At 37.3% G+C, this 17,082-nt stretch overlaps 3 protein-coding genes and 1 long non-coding RNA gene across 7 annotated transcripts; 2 read left to right on the top strand and 2 right to left on the bottom strand.

The window, feature by feature from the left end:
- Positions 1-35: 35 nt before the first annotated feature.
- LOC121808059 lies at positions 36-3,904 on the bottom strand. The gene is made up of 2 exons (XR_006052096.1): positions 860-3,904; positions 36-481 (listed from the first exon to the last, which is right to left on the bottom strand). It is a non-coding gene; the product is annotated as an uncharacterized LOC121808059 (long non-coding RNA).
- A 6,866-nt stretch (positions 3,905-10,770) lies between these two features.
- Positions 10,771-12,347, top strand: LOC121807780 (anthocyanidin 3-O-glucosyltransferase 2-like). The gene has a single exon (XM_042208094.1). It carries the CDS (start codon positions 10,921-10,923, stop codon positions 12,316-12,318), a length of 1,398 nt encoding a protein of 465 aa, XP_042064028.1. The 5' UTR covers positions 10,771-10,920; the 3' UTR covers positions 12,319-12,347.
- On the top strand, positions 12,344-13,640 carry LOC121807781 (checkpoint protein hus1-like). Its single transcript, XM_042208095.1, has one exon. It carries the CDS (start codon positions 12,555-12,557, stop codon positions 13,497-13,499), a length of 945 nt encoding a protein of 314 aa, XP_042064029.1. The 5' UTR covers positions 12,344-12,554; the 3' UTR covers positions 13,500-13,640.
- LOC121807779 (protein FAR1-RELATED SEQUENCE 6-like) lies at positions 13,366-16,201 on the bottom strand. 4 transcript variants are annotated; one of them, XM_042208093.1, is made up of 3 exons: positions 16,056-16,195; positions 13,657-15,557; positions 13,366-13,495 (listed from the first exon to the last, which is right to left on the bottom strand). In XM_042208093.1, exons 2-3 carry the CDS (start codon positions 15,555-15,557, stop codon positions 13,453-13,455), a joined length of 1,944 nt encoding a protein of 647 aa, XP_042064027.1. In that variant the 5' UTR covers positions 16,056-16,195; the 3' UTR covers positions 13,366-13,452. The 4 variants fall into 4 exon arrangements, with proteins under 4 accessions (XP_042064027.1, XP_042064025.1, XP_042064024.1 ...); XM_042208091.1 differs by lacking the exon at positions 13,366-13,495 and having other exon boundaries at positions 13,599-15,557; positions 16,062-16,201; XM_042208090.1 differs by lacking the exon at positions 13,366-13,495 and having other exon boundaries at positions 13,599-15,557.
- Positions 16,202-17,082: the final 881 nt, after the last annotated feature.

Raw genomic sequence — 17,082 nt, 5'->3', positions numbered from 1 at the left:
ATATTATCTTCATCTTCAAAAGAATAGCACGAGAATTATACAAAAATAAATGCATGTTCAATACAAATACATTATTTGATGTGTTTCTTTGGAGCAGAGCACACGCGCCTGGCATCATCCAGTCAGCTTTCATTAAGTAAAATTAATGGCAAATACAAATGCATATGCACCTGCAATCTACTTCCATTGTGGAGTGGATGAATCTATTCACAGAGAGTCTTGATTACATCATATGTTGAAAAACTCAGTTTTTTGGGAAAGCGCATCCTCTTTCCCTGTTTGGGTACTATCGGGAGATGTATGCCGTATCTAAACCACAGCAGATAATGAAATCCGCTTGTTTCCTCAAAATTGCACTGTCAATGAAAACTTGGGTTAGCATCTTCCTCAATCCATCATCTGTTGTCGCCAAGTAATCACTTTCATGCCTTGAAATCGAGACTGGAATGGCCACGGCCACTTCTTGTGCAGGGATTTGCACCTGTTTAATGAACACGCAAAATGCTAGAGAGGCAGCCAAAACAGAACAACTTGAATGCAAGTCCAGGCAACAATATTTAAACTAGGAGTGGTGGCACCTCAAATATTACAATTTGCAACAGTAATTATCATTATGTATTACTACCATCATAATACTGTTACATTGCCGATTGTCTGTAATCTTGGACATTTTATTAAACAAGTAGCATGGTTGAAAACATTAATGGAGGAAAGCATATTAGGTTGAGGACAGAAGAGAGAAAAATGACAAGGAAACATATTGGCATCACACATTAAGATGGGTCGATCTGCTCTCCTTAAATGATACCTACAAGTTATTATAGCTAAAGAGTAGAGTGGTAGTGACTAATGAGATTACCTCTTCCAAAGAAGACCAATATGGTTTTCCGAAGTTGCAAGAACATTCATAACATCAGGTGGTGACTCCATCTTTTAACTTATATTCCGCTCAACCCAAAAATTAACACTGCATTCTTCGAGCCGACTACAGAGAATTTCACTTGTTTAGTAGCTTTCAACTACTTAATCATTTTTTTAGCTTTATGTTACGCAGGAAGGAAGGGAAATAGCATAAACTTAAACACTATAATTACATAAACCATATATAATGAAACAACATAAACCATATATAACGAAACAATAAAAATAGCTACCACTACGGTTCAGAGTCGCTTGATTCAGGTAAGATGCTCAATGAAGGAACTGTGACACAACAACACCATCATTAGTGGAAATCATGAGAACAGATTGTGTTCACTCCAGCCTACTTTGATAAAAGAGGCTCATAATTCTACTAAGCATGGCCAAAATTTCATGCAATTACAGAAACAGTAAATGATCAATTTTATGCATACTGCAATTTACAAAAATTAACACATTAGGCACAAATTTCATGCAGAATAGGTAGTTGAATGATTTCTTGATTTTAAAAAAGAAACTTTGATTTGGTTAACCCAGCAAGGTTTGATATAAAAAATGAACACAGTAGGCACAAATTTGATGCAGAATCCAAATTCAAAAATGCACATTTGATGCCAAGATTTGATTTAGTAGAGAGAAGAGGAATACAAAATATAACAAGGTTGGTCATTTCATTACGTCCACAAATGACATTCCCAAAGGTCCTTCACTCATATATTATTGCGACTTTCTATTATGCAGTGACTATTTATTTGTATCAATGAATAGCACATGAAAAGTATTGGACATACTAAAATTTAGTGGCTGGAGAGTTAATAGGAAACAAATGAGGAATGATAACATGACTATGATGTGGAAGCGCTCATGAGTAGCAGAATTCAAATGCGTGAAGAGTAAACGCTTCTAAGACATGCCGTTTACATTCTCTTTTGTTAAAATTCATTACGGTCATAACTTGTTTGTTATATGAAACTTGATAATAATAATAATAATAATAATAATAATAATAATAATAATAATAATAATAATAATAATCATAAGAGCATATCACTTCAGCATTAAACCAAATGAGATTTTACATAGCACCATCCATCACAAAATGATGTATTACTACTATTCTGGGGATGTATACTATAAGTATCAGTTTCCCTTTCACACTCCCTCAAACTAGTAATGTAATTACTATTCAAAGTATTCAACATAACAAAAGCAAAAGATGTTCACTTATGCAACAATTGGTGGTTGAAAATCTACATGGGAAACAGCCAAGCCACAGGATGACATATCTATGCATTTCCCGAGGAAGAAGTTCATAACTATAGCCAAGTTTTTGAACGATAGATAGCAATAGAGTTATGGTGTGAGTGGGGGATATCATACCCAAGCATGGCATTTTCCAGATTAAGATTTAAATTAAAAGTGAACACAGAAAAGCTAACACCATTACTGGCACAACATCTGGGGAAAAGATACATACTAACATCATACTATTATCTTACTACCACACAATCACCATAAATACATGTGTGCCAGTGTGTGTGTATGTGGAGAAGAGTCACTATCACACATCAAAAGAAAAAACAATTAAAGTATGAATATACTCGAAAAACAAATCATATCATCTGAACGTAGAGGCATAACAACCCTACGATCCATTCAAATCGGCCTGACAATTGTAATCATTTCAAATATCACTACCTAACCTGAGTAAAAGACATGATCATCTGCGCTATTATCGAACATGCGAAATGGATCCCGCCACTAACAAACTTTATCTAAATGAAAATTCAGCAGCTAGATAAAGATAAATTACCCCAATTGCGAAGGGTTAGCGGAGGGCTTCAATGCATTGGAACGTGAGTCTTCCTCTCTTTCATTGTAACTTCTATCGGTGATCATCGTATGGTAGATCGAAATCGAGTCGACGAAAGAGGGCTCGTAGTGAGCAAGATGTTTGATGAATTGTTACTGAGAAAATATGCATTGAAAGAAGTCGACACGGACTCCGGACAAATTGCAAAAGGCTCCCTGTAAACTTGGATATTAATTATTGAGCCCTAATACTCTAAATAATTGCTAGAGTAACCCTGAATATTGATTTTTGTCCCCGACAATGAAATAGGCTTTGGTTTTATTTTCGGCTGAATATAGTCCGATCCTCGACTAGTAAATTTACTAACTTTCCTTATTTAATTTTCAAACTTGATTACTTAATTAGTGAAAAAAATTGTGAAATGTGTTTTGGTTTAATATTCAAAAGTTATATAGTCATTATTCATCACTTCTCTATCTTATTTACACTACAATGTGAAAATAAAAGGATATAGAAAAAATGTTTGTGTGAAATAATTTTCTCTTTAAAGAATTATTATTCCAACTTTGCAATGAGACGCACTTTTTGTATGATAAACTGAGACAGACCAAACAGGAGAACTCATCCCAAAAGACTAGCATGTTAGGAGAGAGAGCCAAAAGACCAGCCTATTAGGAGAGAGAGCTCTCACAACCGATGTGGGAATTGAGTCAGTAACATTCGACCCTCCTTTAAGGGCCAACGTCTCGTTGGTCGTTGGTCACGGCTGGTTCTTTGCCAGGCCACCACTCCGAGTTCTCATTGGTCACGGCGGATTCTTTGCCCGTTCACCACTCCGTGGGTCACCAGGCCACCACTCCGAGTTCTCATTGGTCACGGCCACGTTGGTCTCGGTGGATTCTTTGCCTGTTCACCACCACTCCGAGTTCTCATTGGTCACGGCGGATTCTTTGCCCGTTCACCACTCCGTGGGTCACCAGGCCACCACTCCGAGTTCTCATTGGTCACGGCCACGTTGGTCTCGGTGGATTCTTTGCCTGTTCACCACTCCGAGCGGTCCCAAACGCACTCGTTGGTCACAGCGAGTTCGTTGCCCGGCCACCACTCCGAGCCATTTGGGCTCTCAATGAAAGCACCAATTGATACAGACCAAACAGGAGAACTCATCCTAAAAGACTAGCCTGTTAGGAGAGAGAGTCCATTTAGTCTATATATCCCACATCAGTTGTTCTCACAACCGATGTGGGAATTGAGTCCTTAACATAAACACAAAATTCAAAAGTTTAGGGTTTATTGTTGAGAATCAGTTTTATAGTCCTAAAAATGATCTACTCCTATAATTGAATGATACAACAACGGCCAATAGAATTAGTCTGAAACCAAGTGAGTTAGAGTCGATGCATATCCCTACTTGAATGTACAATCTGCACTTATTTATATACGGTAAAAAGAAGATATATAGTTTTAGTGAAGGAAGTAAGAAAAGGATTGATGCAAAAATAAAAAGTTGGGTTGATGAATGATGATGATCTCATCTGGGGTATGCTTACGTTACATGTGGAGATGAAAAGAATAGAGAGAGACAGAGCAAAGATGGACGCAGAAAGCTAGCTATGGATAATGATAGGTTTCTGATCCGTGTAAAATGGGCATCTATACATACAACCCTCTTTCAGTGTATAACAATTATACCCATTTTTGTGATACAAACCAATCTCCTGAAATGACATTCTTTACCCACTCGTGTAAAGAGAGAGGAGAGGGGCCCTGGCCCCCCCTCCCCCTAGTAATTTTTTATACCATGCCATCCACTAAAACACACATTATACGAAGAGAGAATAAAGTAGAAATAAATGTATTTCTATTTTTTTAAAATGAGTCATCTTTATTATTAGGACTGACAAAAGGGTTATCTTCGTTGGAATAGAAGAAGGAGAGTAGTATTACTATATATGAGGAAGGACCCCACTTCAATGAGAGACAAACACAAAGGGTTGGAGTATACTTGAAAAATCAACATATCGTACCTGTCGGTCTCTATCTCTATTTTCTTCAATATTCTAGCTACCTACCTAATTCAATAACAATTGCTATACTTTCTTTCAATTTCTTTCAAGTTACGTCTGCTTAAATTTCCAAAAAACACACTCTATAAAGTATGGATCGCCTTACCCAAGATTGGTTATTTCAAACAAAAGATTACTCACTTTTTTATAAATATTTGTAATGATAAATTAATTTAATTTAGTGATTCTATTGCATGACATACAAGACGTACACCATAAGTTAACAAAAAAATTTTAGAAAAATACAGTTGGCTCTTGAAATCATTCATGCTGCGATATGTTTTGAGAAGTCTGAAAGTTAGGGTATGCTTGTTTTGCTACAAATTAAAACATAAAGCTACTATTAATTTTGTTAATTGTTTTAACAATTATAAAATCAAGTGTAATTAAGTGGTGAATTTATTTGACAATTAACCCTAACAAGTAGTAATAAATATCCACCTACAGGCACATAGATATATGCATATATACAGCATAAATCGCCATCCCTCCATATTATTTGACATAAACTAGATGATGAAGAAGAGTGAAGGTACATATATGAATAGCAAAAATTAATTCACCGACGCTAGTTAAAAGCTTCCTTAATTAGATTTGGCACGCTCTCACTAATGACACTTTTTAAAGCGTCGGTGATTAATTTAGATACACAAAAAAGTGCCTTAATTAACTAAAAATGCGTCCTTTCTTTTTTTATGAATAGCAGAAATTATAAAATTGATATGCATATATAGCTAGGTTTTAGTACTTATAAACTGAATTCTGATCTACAATCACGAGATTAATCTATAATGAGCAGCAAGCAGATCATACTTGGGATTTATTATGCAAATCCTTTAGAAGAATTGAAACCACTAGATAAACACATGCAATATTACATACTTTATGTCGAAATTATGTAGCTTTTTGAAACCTTAAAATCCAAAATTGAGACTTAAATAGCCAACATAAAAATGATGTCCTTAGTCGGGATATGTTAGAAGCTCAAAGAATGATGCTAATTATATTGAAAAAAGGCCATTTTCACTAATGAACGTATGAAAACACTATGTAAAATGTAATCACATACCTCTACAGTCAGTTCTTCGACAGTGTACGAGTTTTTCTCTAAATTAGAAGAAGATATACAACACAATTAATAAGCATAATTACACAGTAATATTATAGAAATGCAAGAAAGTGTAATAAATACAAAACCACAGTAAAAATGTGGGTTAGAAAAAAAAATTACCATGAAGATGGTTGGTCGGATTCCATGGTGTGTAATTCTCCATTTCCACAATAAATTAGGGCCATTTGTGTCATAAACTGAAGAGAATTGTGTGTGATTGGGTTTAAATAAAATAATCCAGACTTTGGCATATCTTCCCACAGGTTTCTTGAACTTCATCAATTCTTTGAAATCAGTATTCATCATAAAAGAAGTTCAAGAAAGCTGTGGAAAAGCATGACATGGATTAATTCTCATCTACATATTGAAAGAGAGTTTTTGATGAGCTTCAAGAATTAATCTGCAGAAAGAAAACCATAACCGTTGTTTCTGTGTGTGGGCAAATTGGAAGAGAGAAACAATGAATGATGAGCAAGAAAGCGATGCTATTTATTAAAACAAAAAACAAAGTAAAAGTGATGGGCATCCCATAACTTGATGTGTCATTAATTTATTGTAATTTCTGAAAATGATATATGTAATCATATAACAAAAACACAGAAGCCATATATATATATATATATATATATATATATATATTAAGAAATATATTATATAAAATAAAATAAAAGGGGAGGACCACACTATATAATTCAGCAAACAATGTGTTTAAAAAATGCAGCTTTAGCAGAGCGTGGGGAGAAAGGTAGGGTTACCCTTCACGTTCTACCTATAATACTTACAAAATAGTGAGTGCGCAGGTGGGGTACTATATACGTATATCAAACTATATAAAAATTTTACAATTATTCAAGAACTATATACTATATGTATTTTCTGAAAATTAAAAATAATTTGACACCCCATCACATGTCGACACTTACGATCTTTGTACTTGGAAGGGGAATTTTATGTGAAGCCACTGTTATTCTCTGTGTGATTGGAACCTCTAATTTTAAATTGATGTTGTTTATGCATCAATATTTTTTGCTTTTTTATGTTTGTATTCATCTGGTGATTCTGTTCCTCTCTGAATTATTTTCTACTTCTTGTGATTGTGTGATGTGAACTTCGGATTAATATAATTTTTGAAAAAAAGAAAGAAAAGGAAATAAAGAGCTGGAATTGATTCCAGCTATATATGATCTAATAAAGTTGTGTGTGCGCATTATAAAATCAATGCATATTCAAATCAATTCGACCATTATTTTTGTATATTTATATTCCTTAATTCAGCCTTCTTAATTTGACCCTCTTCAGAAAAATTGCTGTGTAGTCAAACCCAATTACTGAGGAAAAAATTATATTTGCCCTAAAAATGGAAATGTAAAAGAATTTGATTGTTGATATTCTTATTTGTGTTAAGGTACCTATATCATCCTATTTTATTAACTTCTATGCTAGAATTCTCCCTCTCTCTATATTATATCTCATCCTTAAGGTAACGTATTTAACTTTTGAGATTTTCATATAAACTATAATCATCTTTCAATTTTTACTTATTATTTAATAAACTTAATTACTAATTAGTTATTACTTAATTAATCATAATCTGCCATATTAATGGATGGGCATCTAGAGAGCTTTTTTTTCCTTCAATTCATAGATAAGTAATCTTTCTTGAATCAATATTTATGCTATCATGTATATCAATGTGAAGTTTTAATTTAAATTTGGATTCTAATATGAATAGTGTGTAACTTATTTTATATAGGGACTGGGAGAGAAGAAACATGAGCGAGTAGTAATTTGTGAAAGAGTAGTGCTAAATGGTCATATTATGGTCAGCTATAATATTAAAAAATTATTAAAATTTTGTGTAATTAATGTAGAATTGATGAAATTTATGTATCTAGAGAGTAGCAATTCTTTAAAAACTAATATACCCTTAAATATTAAATATTATTTATGTAGAAGTAAAATAAATTGTAAGGACATTATATTTATAAATAAATTTGGGCGGACACGAGTGATATGTATCCACGTACGTAAACTTGGTACTCATAAAGTTGAAGATTCCAATGAGCTTGTAATGATAGGCCAACATTAGATAACACAATTACTATAGAGTGGGGACATGATAACTTTGAGACTTGTTCAATTTCATTGTCTTGTCTTGTGAGTTGTGACATACTACTACAATTTCACTCTTTATAAAATACTATTGTATATTGTTTCAAATTTATAATATGCCGCAACATGATAAAGAAATCACTGAAATTTACTGTGTGTCATTGAAAATGATGATCTTCCATAAATAATTAGGATTTTTTTTAAGCCATTCATTTATGCTATATTTGAAGTCTTACGTACTATTTCTATATATATACAGAAGATTATAAATGATTTAGGTTTTTAAAATATTTAACTACTCCATATATATTTATACTCTTACACTGTACTGGGTGCTAATTGTATTAAGCTCTAAATAACTTTGTGTGATACAATACATGAGTTAATTAATTGCATCGAAAATCATATATTTTGCTTATATTATCTTCCATGGGTTTTAGTCTATAGCACAAACTCATAAATGAGTTGAAATATTAAACTGAGTGTAATAATAATAGTACTATAAAAGAAGGAAATGAGAGATGGGATATGATGAATTATGTGAATGGTGATGGAGGAAAAAGTGTATGATAACGCAACGCAGGCAGAGAATGGGGTTGTCAGGAAATGCATAGCTATTTTATTACACATTGCATATGCTATTGTGTAATACATATACAACCAATAACTTTGTTGATCATTATCCCACTGCCCACTTTCCAAAACCATGCGTGCACCTCCACTTTTTAACATCCATCCATCTCGAATAGTCTCGTATTAATTGAACTTGAAAAACATTATACTAATATTATTTCTATTTTTTTCTTATTTATCAGTTAAATTGAAAGACGCTTTTTAATAATGTCTCTAAGTTATATAGGGACGCTTTTTCCCAAGATTAATTCACCGACGCTCCCTCTTTGCGTCCTTATTTTAATTTGGCACGCCACGAATAAGGACGCTTTTCAAAGCATAGGTGATATATTTAACAACGAAAAATAGCGTCCTTAACGGAATAAAAAAGCGTCCTTATCCGTTATTTTTTTGTAGTGTTAATATATGGAATTAATTTGTGTTACCAATATTATTTGTTTTAGTATACAAATGGTCATATAATACTAATATGGGCTTTCCTAATATAGCCCATTTCAGTTTAACAAATATATTATCTACATACTTCTAACACTGTATTCATGGTCCATGAAATCAATATGGTATTCATATCTTGTTGAATCTGCAATTTCTTATCATTTTTTTATATTTTTGGTAATCTTAAAACATATTTTTCCTGAATTCTGACACAATACTATTGGTTATTAGGTTATTTTATGTCTTGTTTAGAAATTGCAGAAGAAGCATGATGGAAGAGTTGCCAAAAATTGCAAAAGATGAAGTTAAACTTATTTCAATTATTGAGCAAAGCAGGAGACTGTCATTTTTTTGCCTAATTAACTCTGTTAAATAGAAATAAGTCCATTTGATGAGTTAAACTTATTTCAATTAGTAATTAATTAAGCTTCAATATAAATTAGCCCAATTGCCAAAGATGAAGTGGGGAGATGAGGGTACTAGCCGTTTTTTTTTTTTTTTTTTTTTTTTTTTTTTTTTATGGGTACTAGCCGTTTTAGGGTTTTAGGTTTCATAATTTTAGCAACTCTATTGAATAGATATAAGTGAATTTGATGAGCTCACTTAATTTAATTAGTAGGCTTCAGTTTATCTAATTCAATTTATATTTGTGAAATATTATTTGTTCCAAATGCTAAGTGGCGTCCTTCACCGCGGAATTCATACCTGCGTGCCGGACGTCCGCGGCGGACATCCACCATTGTGCATGATAGGCACGGATACGGAATTCCGTTGAGGACACCGCAATTCCGCGGCATTACGCGGAATTCCGTCGCGACGTCCGTGCGGACGTCCGCCATTGCGTTGACTCCCACGGACATCCACGCGGACGTCCGTTTATTGCATTAATTGTGGAAAGTCCTTCGGGATGTCCTTATGACGTGGCGGTGCAGTGAAAAGTCCGTATGACGTGGCAGGATGTGTTTTTGGGATGTCCGCGGGGAATTCCGTCGGGGCATCCGCGCCACTGCTGATGCTCAAGAATTGTTGTGGGGGTACTAGCTAGCCGTTTTAGGGTTGCTCACTTTATATTTGTGTAATTTTATTTGGCTCAAATCTTCAAGGCTAAGAAATTATTGTACGGGTACGAGCCATTTATGATTTTAGGTTTCTATAATTTTCTATATTAATTTAGATTTTGAGTTATACTCCTAGTGTTTTGGCCGGGATTCCTTTTATGATAAATCAGGTTGGATATTGAAATTTGGCTTATATAAATAAATGGCCTACTTTGGAAAAATTAAGAAGCTAGAAGTAATCAAATTAATTACTTTTAAATATCAATATTATATTAAAGTCGCATAAATTAAATAAATAGAAGTATTTCTTTTACTGAATATCTTATGCAATGTATTGCTCTGAGACGTATATATGTGAATTTATTTTATTAACTATAATCAATATGCATAGTTATTATAAATGAATTTACTACATTCGTCATTATTTTGTAAAAGATTAAATTGTTATTTCATACTCCACAGTCCACATATTTATTTATATTTTTTGTCTAATGTCATGTAAACATTGCTTAATTTTTCAAAATTTGAATAGCTATTAAAATAAATTAATGGCCGTGCATAACATAGGTGGGACAACTAGATGCAATATATAAATAAGATAATTAATGATGACGTCCCGGATGACGCAAATCCCGCAAACAATTTAATATGATCAATTTAATATAGTTTGATAATCAATGTCAAATGTTTGATTATCAGTTTCAAAATATCTTGATATATAATGATAGTTCCACAACACACATTTCTCTCTGTTTTTAATCAAAACAAAAGATGTCTGTTAATGCCAAAGCAACCCTTGTCTTCATCCCATTCCCTTCCATGAGCCACCTTGTATCGGCAGTGGAGACCGCGAAGCTCCTCACTGCCCGAGACGAGAGCCTCGCCGCCACCATCCTGGTCATGAAGCTGCCCTCGGACACCAAGATCAGTTCCTACACCGAGACCTCACCCCACCCTCGGATAAACTTCCTACATCTCCAACAAAACAAGTCTACCTCACCACCGCTGACAAAGAACCGGATGCTCGGGTTCGTGGAGAGCCACAAGGGTCCAGCCAGAGACGCTATCACAGATATGATGCAGAGCAAGAATGGGAGGCTTGCTGCATTCATGCTCGACATGTTCACCACTCCCATGATCGATGTAGCCAATGAGCTAGCCGCCCCGGCTTACATCTTCTTCCCATGTGGATCAGCTTCTCTTGGCCTTATGCTGCATCTCCAGAGCCTGCACGATGAACGTGGAGGGGACATGAGAGAGTACGAGGATTTAGATTCCGCAATTCATATCCCAACTCATGCCAATCCTGTACCTGCTAAGGTGTGGCCTGCTCGAATGTTCGACAAAGATATTGGTTTTCTTGATTTTGTAAGGAGGTACAAGGAGAGCAGAGGGTTTGTGATAAACACGTTTCTTGAGCTTGAGTCCCTCGCGATTACCTCACTCTCTGCTGATGAGAAGTTCCCACCGGTTTATCCAGTAGGCCCGATGATTCAGTCGGAAGGAGGAGGAACTGATGAGATCATCGCGTGGCTGGATGAACAGCCTCGTTCCTCGGTCGTGTTTCTCTGCTTTGGCACCAAAGGATGGTTCGAGGGCGACCAGGTGAAGGAAATTGCTGCTGCGCTGGAGAGGAGTGGAGTCCGGTTTCTGTGGTCGTTGAGAAAGCCGCCTTCTAAAGAAACAATGGAGTCTCCGGGGGAGTATGAGAATCCAGAACAAGTGTTGCCTCGAGGGTTCCTTGAACGTAGTATGGGAGTCGGGAAGGTGATCGGCTGGGCGCCCCAGGTGGCTGTGCTGTCTCACCCAACTGTGGGAGGATTTGTTTCGCACTGCGGGTGGAACTCGACTCTGGAAAGTGTGTGGTGTGGAGTGCCTGTGGCAGCATGGCCGTTGTCCGCGGAGCAGCAGTCCAATGCATTCCTGTTAATCAAAGAGTTGGAAATGGCTGTTGAGATCAAGATGGACTACAGGAAGAGTAGTGATGTGATTGTGGAAGCAGAAACGATAGAGACTGCGATCCGGCAGCTGATGGACCCTGAGAACAAGATCCGACTCAAGGTGAAAGAGATGCGTGAGCAGAGTAGAACAGCCCTTGTACAAGGAGGCTCGTCGTATAACTTCGTAGGTCGTCTAATTGAGAGCATCATGGAAAATAGTTCTTTTTAATCAATAAACATTTTTCCTACACAATTCAATTGGTAAGACACCGTCGAGTAATATTATCAATCATTTTAAAAATAACAATTAATAAAAAAAAGAAAATTTGATTTGGTGGGAAACATAGGATTTAGTAATATATAAAGAGTTCCCTCCATTTCCCAAAACCCTTTCTCCTAAATCTTCGTCCTCTTCTTCCCCCAATTTCTCACAAACACACAAAATTGAAAATTGAAAGTTGAAAGATGAAATTCAAAGCATTCCTCACAGACAACGGCATCAACCTGTTGGAGAAGCGGATCCTACCCGCCCTGGACAAAATGGGGCGGGTATGCCACCTGTACCTGACCCGTGACCACGCCTTCTTCCTCCACAACCTCCTCTCCGTCGACGGAGTCCACTCCGTGGCTCAATTCAGCAAGGAATCCCTCTTCCACGACTACCGCATCTCCAGCAACAACGACGGCCGCATCGCCTTCTCCGTCGATCTCTCCCTCCTCCACCGCGCCCTCCGCTCCGTCCTCGCCGTCCGCGACTCCAATTCCAACGCCCTCCTCATCAAGCTAGTCAAAAAGCTCCCCCCAAATTCCACCCAAGCCACGCCGTTCCTCACCTTCGAGGCCAGGGGCCACAGATCCGCCGTCGTCCAGGACGTCCCCGTCTCCAAACCCCTCTCCCGCGCCGACGTCCACGAGCTCCACCTCGCCGTCGAGAGCTGCGAGCAGCTCCCGGCGACTCTCGTCATGGCGCCGGAGCTCAGTTCTCTCCACAGTTTCGTCGACGGGATGAAGCACGTTGGGGACGTGATGGCGGTCTCGGTGAGCAAGTACGGGGACCTGCATTTGCAGATATCGACATCGCTGATCGCGCTGGGGGCCGAGTTTAGGAAGCTGAAGGTGTTGGGGGAGAGGGCCGATCCGGTGGCCGAGGACAGCGGGCTTAGCGCGAAGACGAGGGTGGAGAGAGGCGTGCAGAGGGGGGATGCAATGACTGTGCAGGTCAGCGTGAAGCATTTCTTCAAGAGCCTGCAGTGTAGTTTGGCGAAACCCGACTGCGCCTTCTTTGGGATCGCTCCGCAGGGTGCTTGCCTCATGGTGTTCTTCCAGTTCTTTGTTCCCGGGACGAGGGTCACGGATAAGTCGTTTAGCCTGCACTGCAAGCTGCCTGTGCTCGACACCGGCTCGAGCTGAGGATAAAGATTAGCAATGTTGATTTACATTTGAGGCCTGTATTTGATGATATGTTGCAATACTAGTGACTCTCAAAGTGTTAAATTGCATTTTTTCTGTTCATGACTGTTGATCATCTTGAATAACAACTTTGTTCATCAACCATTGTGCAACGAACCTGTATCGATCATGTGATTTCCTTCCTTCCTCGACCACCTTTGTAACGCTCCTGTACAAGTTATCATATCTGTGGACCGGGTTCTTGATATCAATACCGTCCAATCTATAATCGATAGTGTAACTACGGTTGATGTCCTTCCTCCACCGTGCAAGGATATATTGAGGTGGGATTTCGTCTAATCCGACATGGTTGATAACACACAAGGCATGTCTGCACAGATAACCCCTGAGGTTGAATACGGCACACACACATAGCACCTCAACTGCATCACCAGAATTGTACATCACCTCGAAATCTCTCGTTTCCTTCCTGTTTTCCTCAACTTGGACGTCTTCTTTGACTATAAAAGTCGCAACCGACCCCTCAATGCTCTTCTGCCTTGTACCATAACATGAGTACACACCCTCCACTTCCTGTTGAAAAAGTTCAAATATGTTCTCTGTGTATAATTTTGATAGCTGCAACTCGAAAAACAATCGCGTCTTGAGCAGACTTCTTGATTTATTATTAGACTCTATGTCAGATAATGTCTCTCTGTGGTGAATATCCTGCTGAGATCGATCATAACTCGAAAAAAACTCTCTTAACGAAGTATGTTGCCTCAAATATTCTTGAAAAGGTGAATCCACAGGAAACATTCCTGCACAAAAGATCTCTTTCAGATAGACTGGAACCCACCGCTTACGATCTTCATATAAGTTTTGAAGCCATTTGTGATTCTGAAGTCCATGGCTCTGCACCAAGTCCTCCCAAGCTGCTTCAAATTCATCTGATCTCAGCGAGTGATAAACCGCTCTACTAAGCCCGTTTCTGATTGCCTCGCATGCCTCCAGACATGCTACTTCATGCAAAACCATCTTCATAATGTTTGTCAAAGAAAGACAATGCGATGCTCTAGGAAAAACCTCGGCAACAGCAGTCTGCAGGGCTTTGCACTCGCTGGTAATGATGGTTTGAGGAGACCGTCCGACCATATATGTTAGCCATGCTCTATAAAGCCATACAAATGACTCCACAGTCTGAACTGAAACCAAACCACAGCCTAGTGGCACAGTCTGTGCATGGTGATTGATACCGGTAAATACCACCAGTGGAACCTCGTAGTTTTCTGTTAAACTTGTAGTATTGACGAATAAAACATCACCAAAATAACTGTAGGCAGCCCTACACCTAGCTTCAGCCCAGAAAACATTGCGTAAACATCCTTTCTCATTAACGTCCATCGAGTAAAAGAAACTAGGATCATTCAACTGCATCCTCGTGAAAAACTTGAGCATTTCCTGATAATCCCCCGGTTTGAGCTTCAGTTTGTCATCACCCTGATCAATAGTATCCCTAAAATCACATTCCTCAGTATCATCTGCATCAATGACCACCGTTCTAAACAACCTGATTCTTTGAACTTGGTCAGCACCATTTATTGGCAAAGGCCTCTTACTTCCAAGATCTGATATCTTATGAGACTTATAAATGCTAGCATTTGCCGGAGTGGTTAGATGGTTATGCTCTAGCTCGATTTCTATAATTCTCCACCTCTTGTTATCCATCAACCTAAATTTGATCATTGCAGGACAGCCAGTCCGAGTTTCAGGTCTTGGCCGGTTGGCATCGGTTTTCTTCTTGAAGCCGGCGCTACTGCAGCTTAATTTCCCTCGGTACCGCTCCTTGCTCTTTCTATACCATGTGTTACTTACTCTTACTCCGAACCCTTGTTGTTTTGCATAACAGTTGTAGAAGAAATAAACATCATCGTAGGATTCGAATTCCATCCCAACAGCAGGATCATCACCTTGTAAAACCTCACCAGTTTGGCCAACATATTCAGTCATTGCAAATTCTCCATCAATTTCAAACTCCTCATTATATGTAGGTTCACTATTGAGAGAAACATCATCCATCTAAAGGAAACAAGTAGTTAGGGGATGTTGTAATTGCTAAAAAAAACTTGTCTTGTAATTGCAAATTCAACCAAACATAATGCATCTAGACACTAGAATCAATTTACAGATTTAGAAGAAAACATAGAACTGGAACCAAAAAACACAGCTTCAACAAAGCAGCAGCAAAGTTCCCAGTTCCAGCAACAAATTCTTACTCAAATTCAGCTGAAAGCTTAGAAAAACTATTTAATCCTGTTTGATTCACTTGAATTAAAAAAAATCGCATGGCAAGATTTGCTAACTTTATTTGTCTTCTAAATGCCTAAGTTCCAGCATTAACATTGAAAACAGAATACAAGAATTAAAAAGAATTCGTAACTCGACCTTGAATCCGAAAAGCAATTCATGGATTTCAAAAAGGTGAAGCATTGACATTCAACATCGAACTATTATACAATTAAATAGAAATTAAACAAATATACAAACAGGAACGCACACACAGAGGGATATGCTTACTCTTACTCTTACTCTCGGTTAATCGGCGGCGCGGCCGGGAAATTGTGACGGAGCAGTCTTGGGATGAAGTTGGGTGCACAGAAAAAGCTATGCCTCCACAGTTCACATTATCACATCCTCGCATATTGGATGAATTACCGGATGTACCCTTGCATATTTTTTTTCTGTCTAAATAATTTCATACTTTTAGGCCCATACAGTTTAGTGATATTGCGATTAGACCCTAAATATGCATAAATTTTGGAATTGATTTTGAAGTTTTAGTAGTGCTAGTATTGTGGTTATAGAAAGGGCGGAGGGTTATTTATATTGTGATTCGAGACAAAGGGTGTCCATCAGCGAATTCATTTACCATTCACCGTGATGATTTGCAGGCACCTTGAAAGGTGAGACAATTAGGTCAAAAATTAAAGGTTGCTTCACTCAAAAGCAAGGATAGAAATCACTTTTTAAATGTATTGTTAAAGTGAAATCTTCATCTCGATCGCCCAAAACCCATCAACAAACATCAATAAAAGATTTTGTTTATTTCAAATAATAGCACATTTTTTCAAATGAGTATTGTACGAACTAAATAAATGTTAGTAATAAACTAAATGAACATCAGTAATGAACAAATTATAACATTTAAACAAAATAGAGTAATGATAACAACAAAGTTTATAATCAATGTGTGTATCATGAACTAAATAAATGTAATAATGAACTAAATGAAACGTTAGTAATGAACCAATTATAACATTTTAACAAAAATAACAATTAACAACAATGTCATCTGGTAATACAACACTTAAGATGATCGAAGGTGCAGGCCACTGGTAAACAATCTCTAACAAATTGTTAGTTTCTGCAAACACGAACCTCAGATAAACATTTCATAGTTACAGGCCGGAGAAAGTTGTTGGCACCTTGAGACTATTTTTCTGAAGCCTCTCATCACAACTCAGTAAGAAGGTAGATAAGATATTGGCGTCCATGTAAATTTGCTACAGATGCAGCAGCAGCCCAGTCAGTATAGACTGTTCAG

The sequence above is a fragment of the Salvia splendens genome, chromosome 6 (genome assembly GCF_004379255.2).
Source record: "Salvia splendens isolate huo1 chromosome 6, SspV2, whole genome shotgun sequence".
NCBI classification, from domain to species: Eukaryota; Viridiplantae; Streptophyta; class Magnoliopsida; order Lamiales; family Lamiaceae; genus Salvia; species Salvia splendens.
The sequence above is the reverse complement of the archived record's forward strand: the minus strand, read 5'-3'. Positions and strand labels throughout refer to the sequence as shown.

Coding starts and splice junctions, on each gene's coding strand:
- LOC121807779 (XM_042208091.1), bottom strand. CDS start 15,557: ATGGATGATGTTTCTCTCAATAGTGAACCTACATATAATGAGGAGTTT.
- LOC121807781 (XM_042208095.1), top strand. CDS start 12,555: ATGAAATTCAAAGCATTCCTCACAGACAACGGCATCAACCTGTTGGAG.
- LOC121807780 (XM_042208094.1), top strand. CDS start 10,921: ATGTCTGTTAATGCCAAAGCAACCCTTGTCTTCATCCCATTCCCTTCC.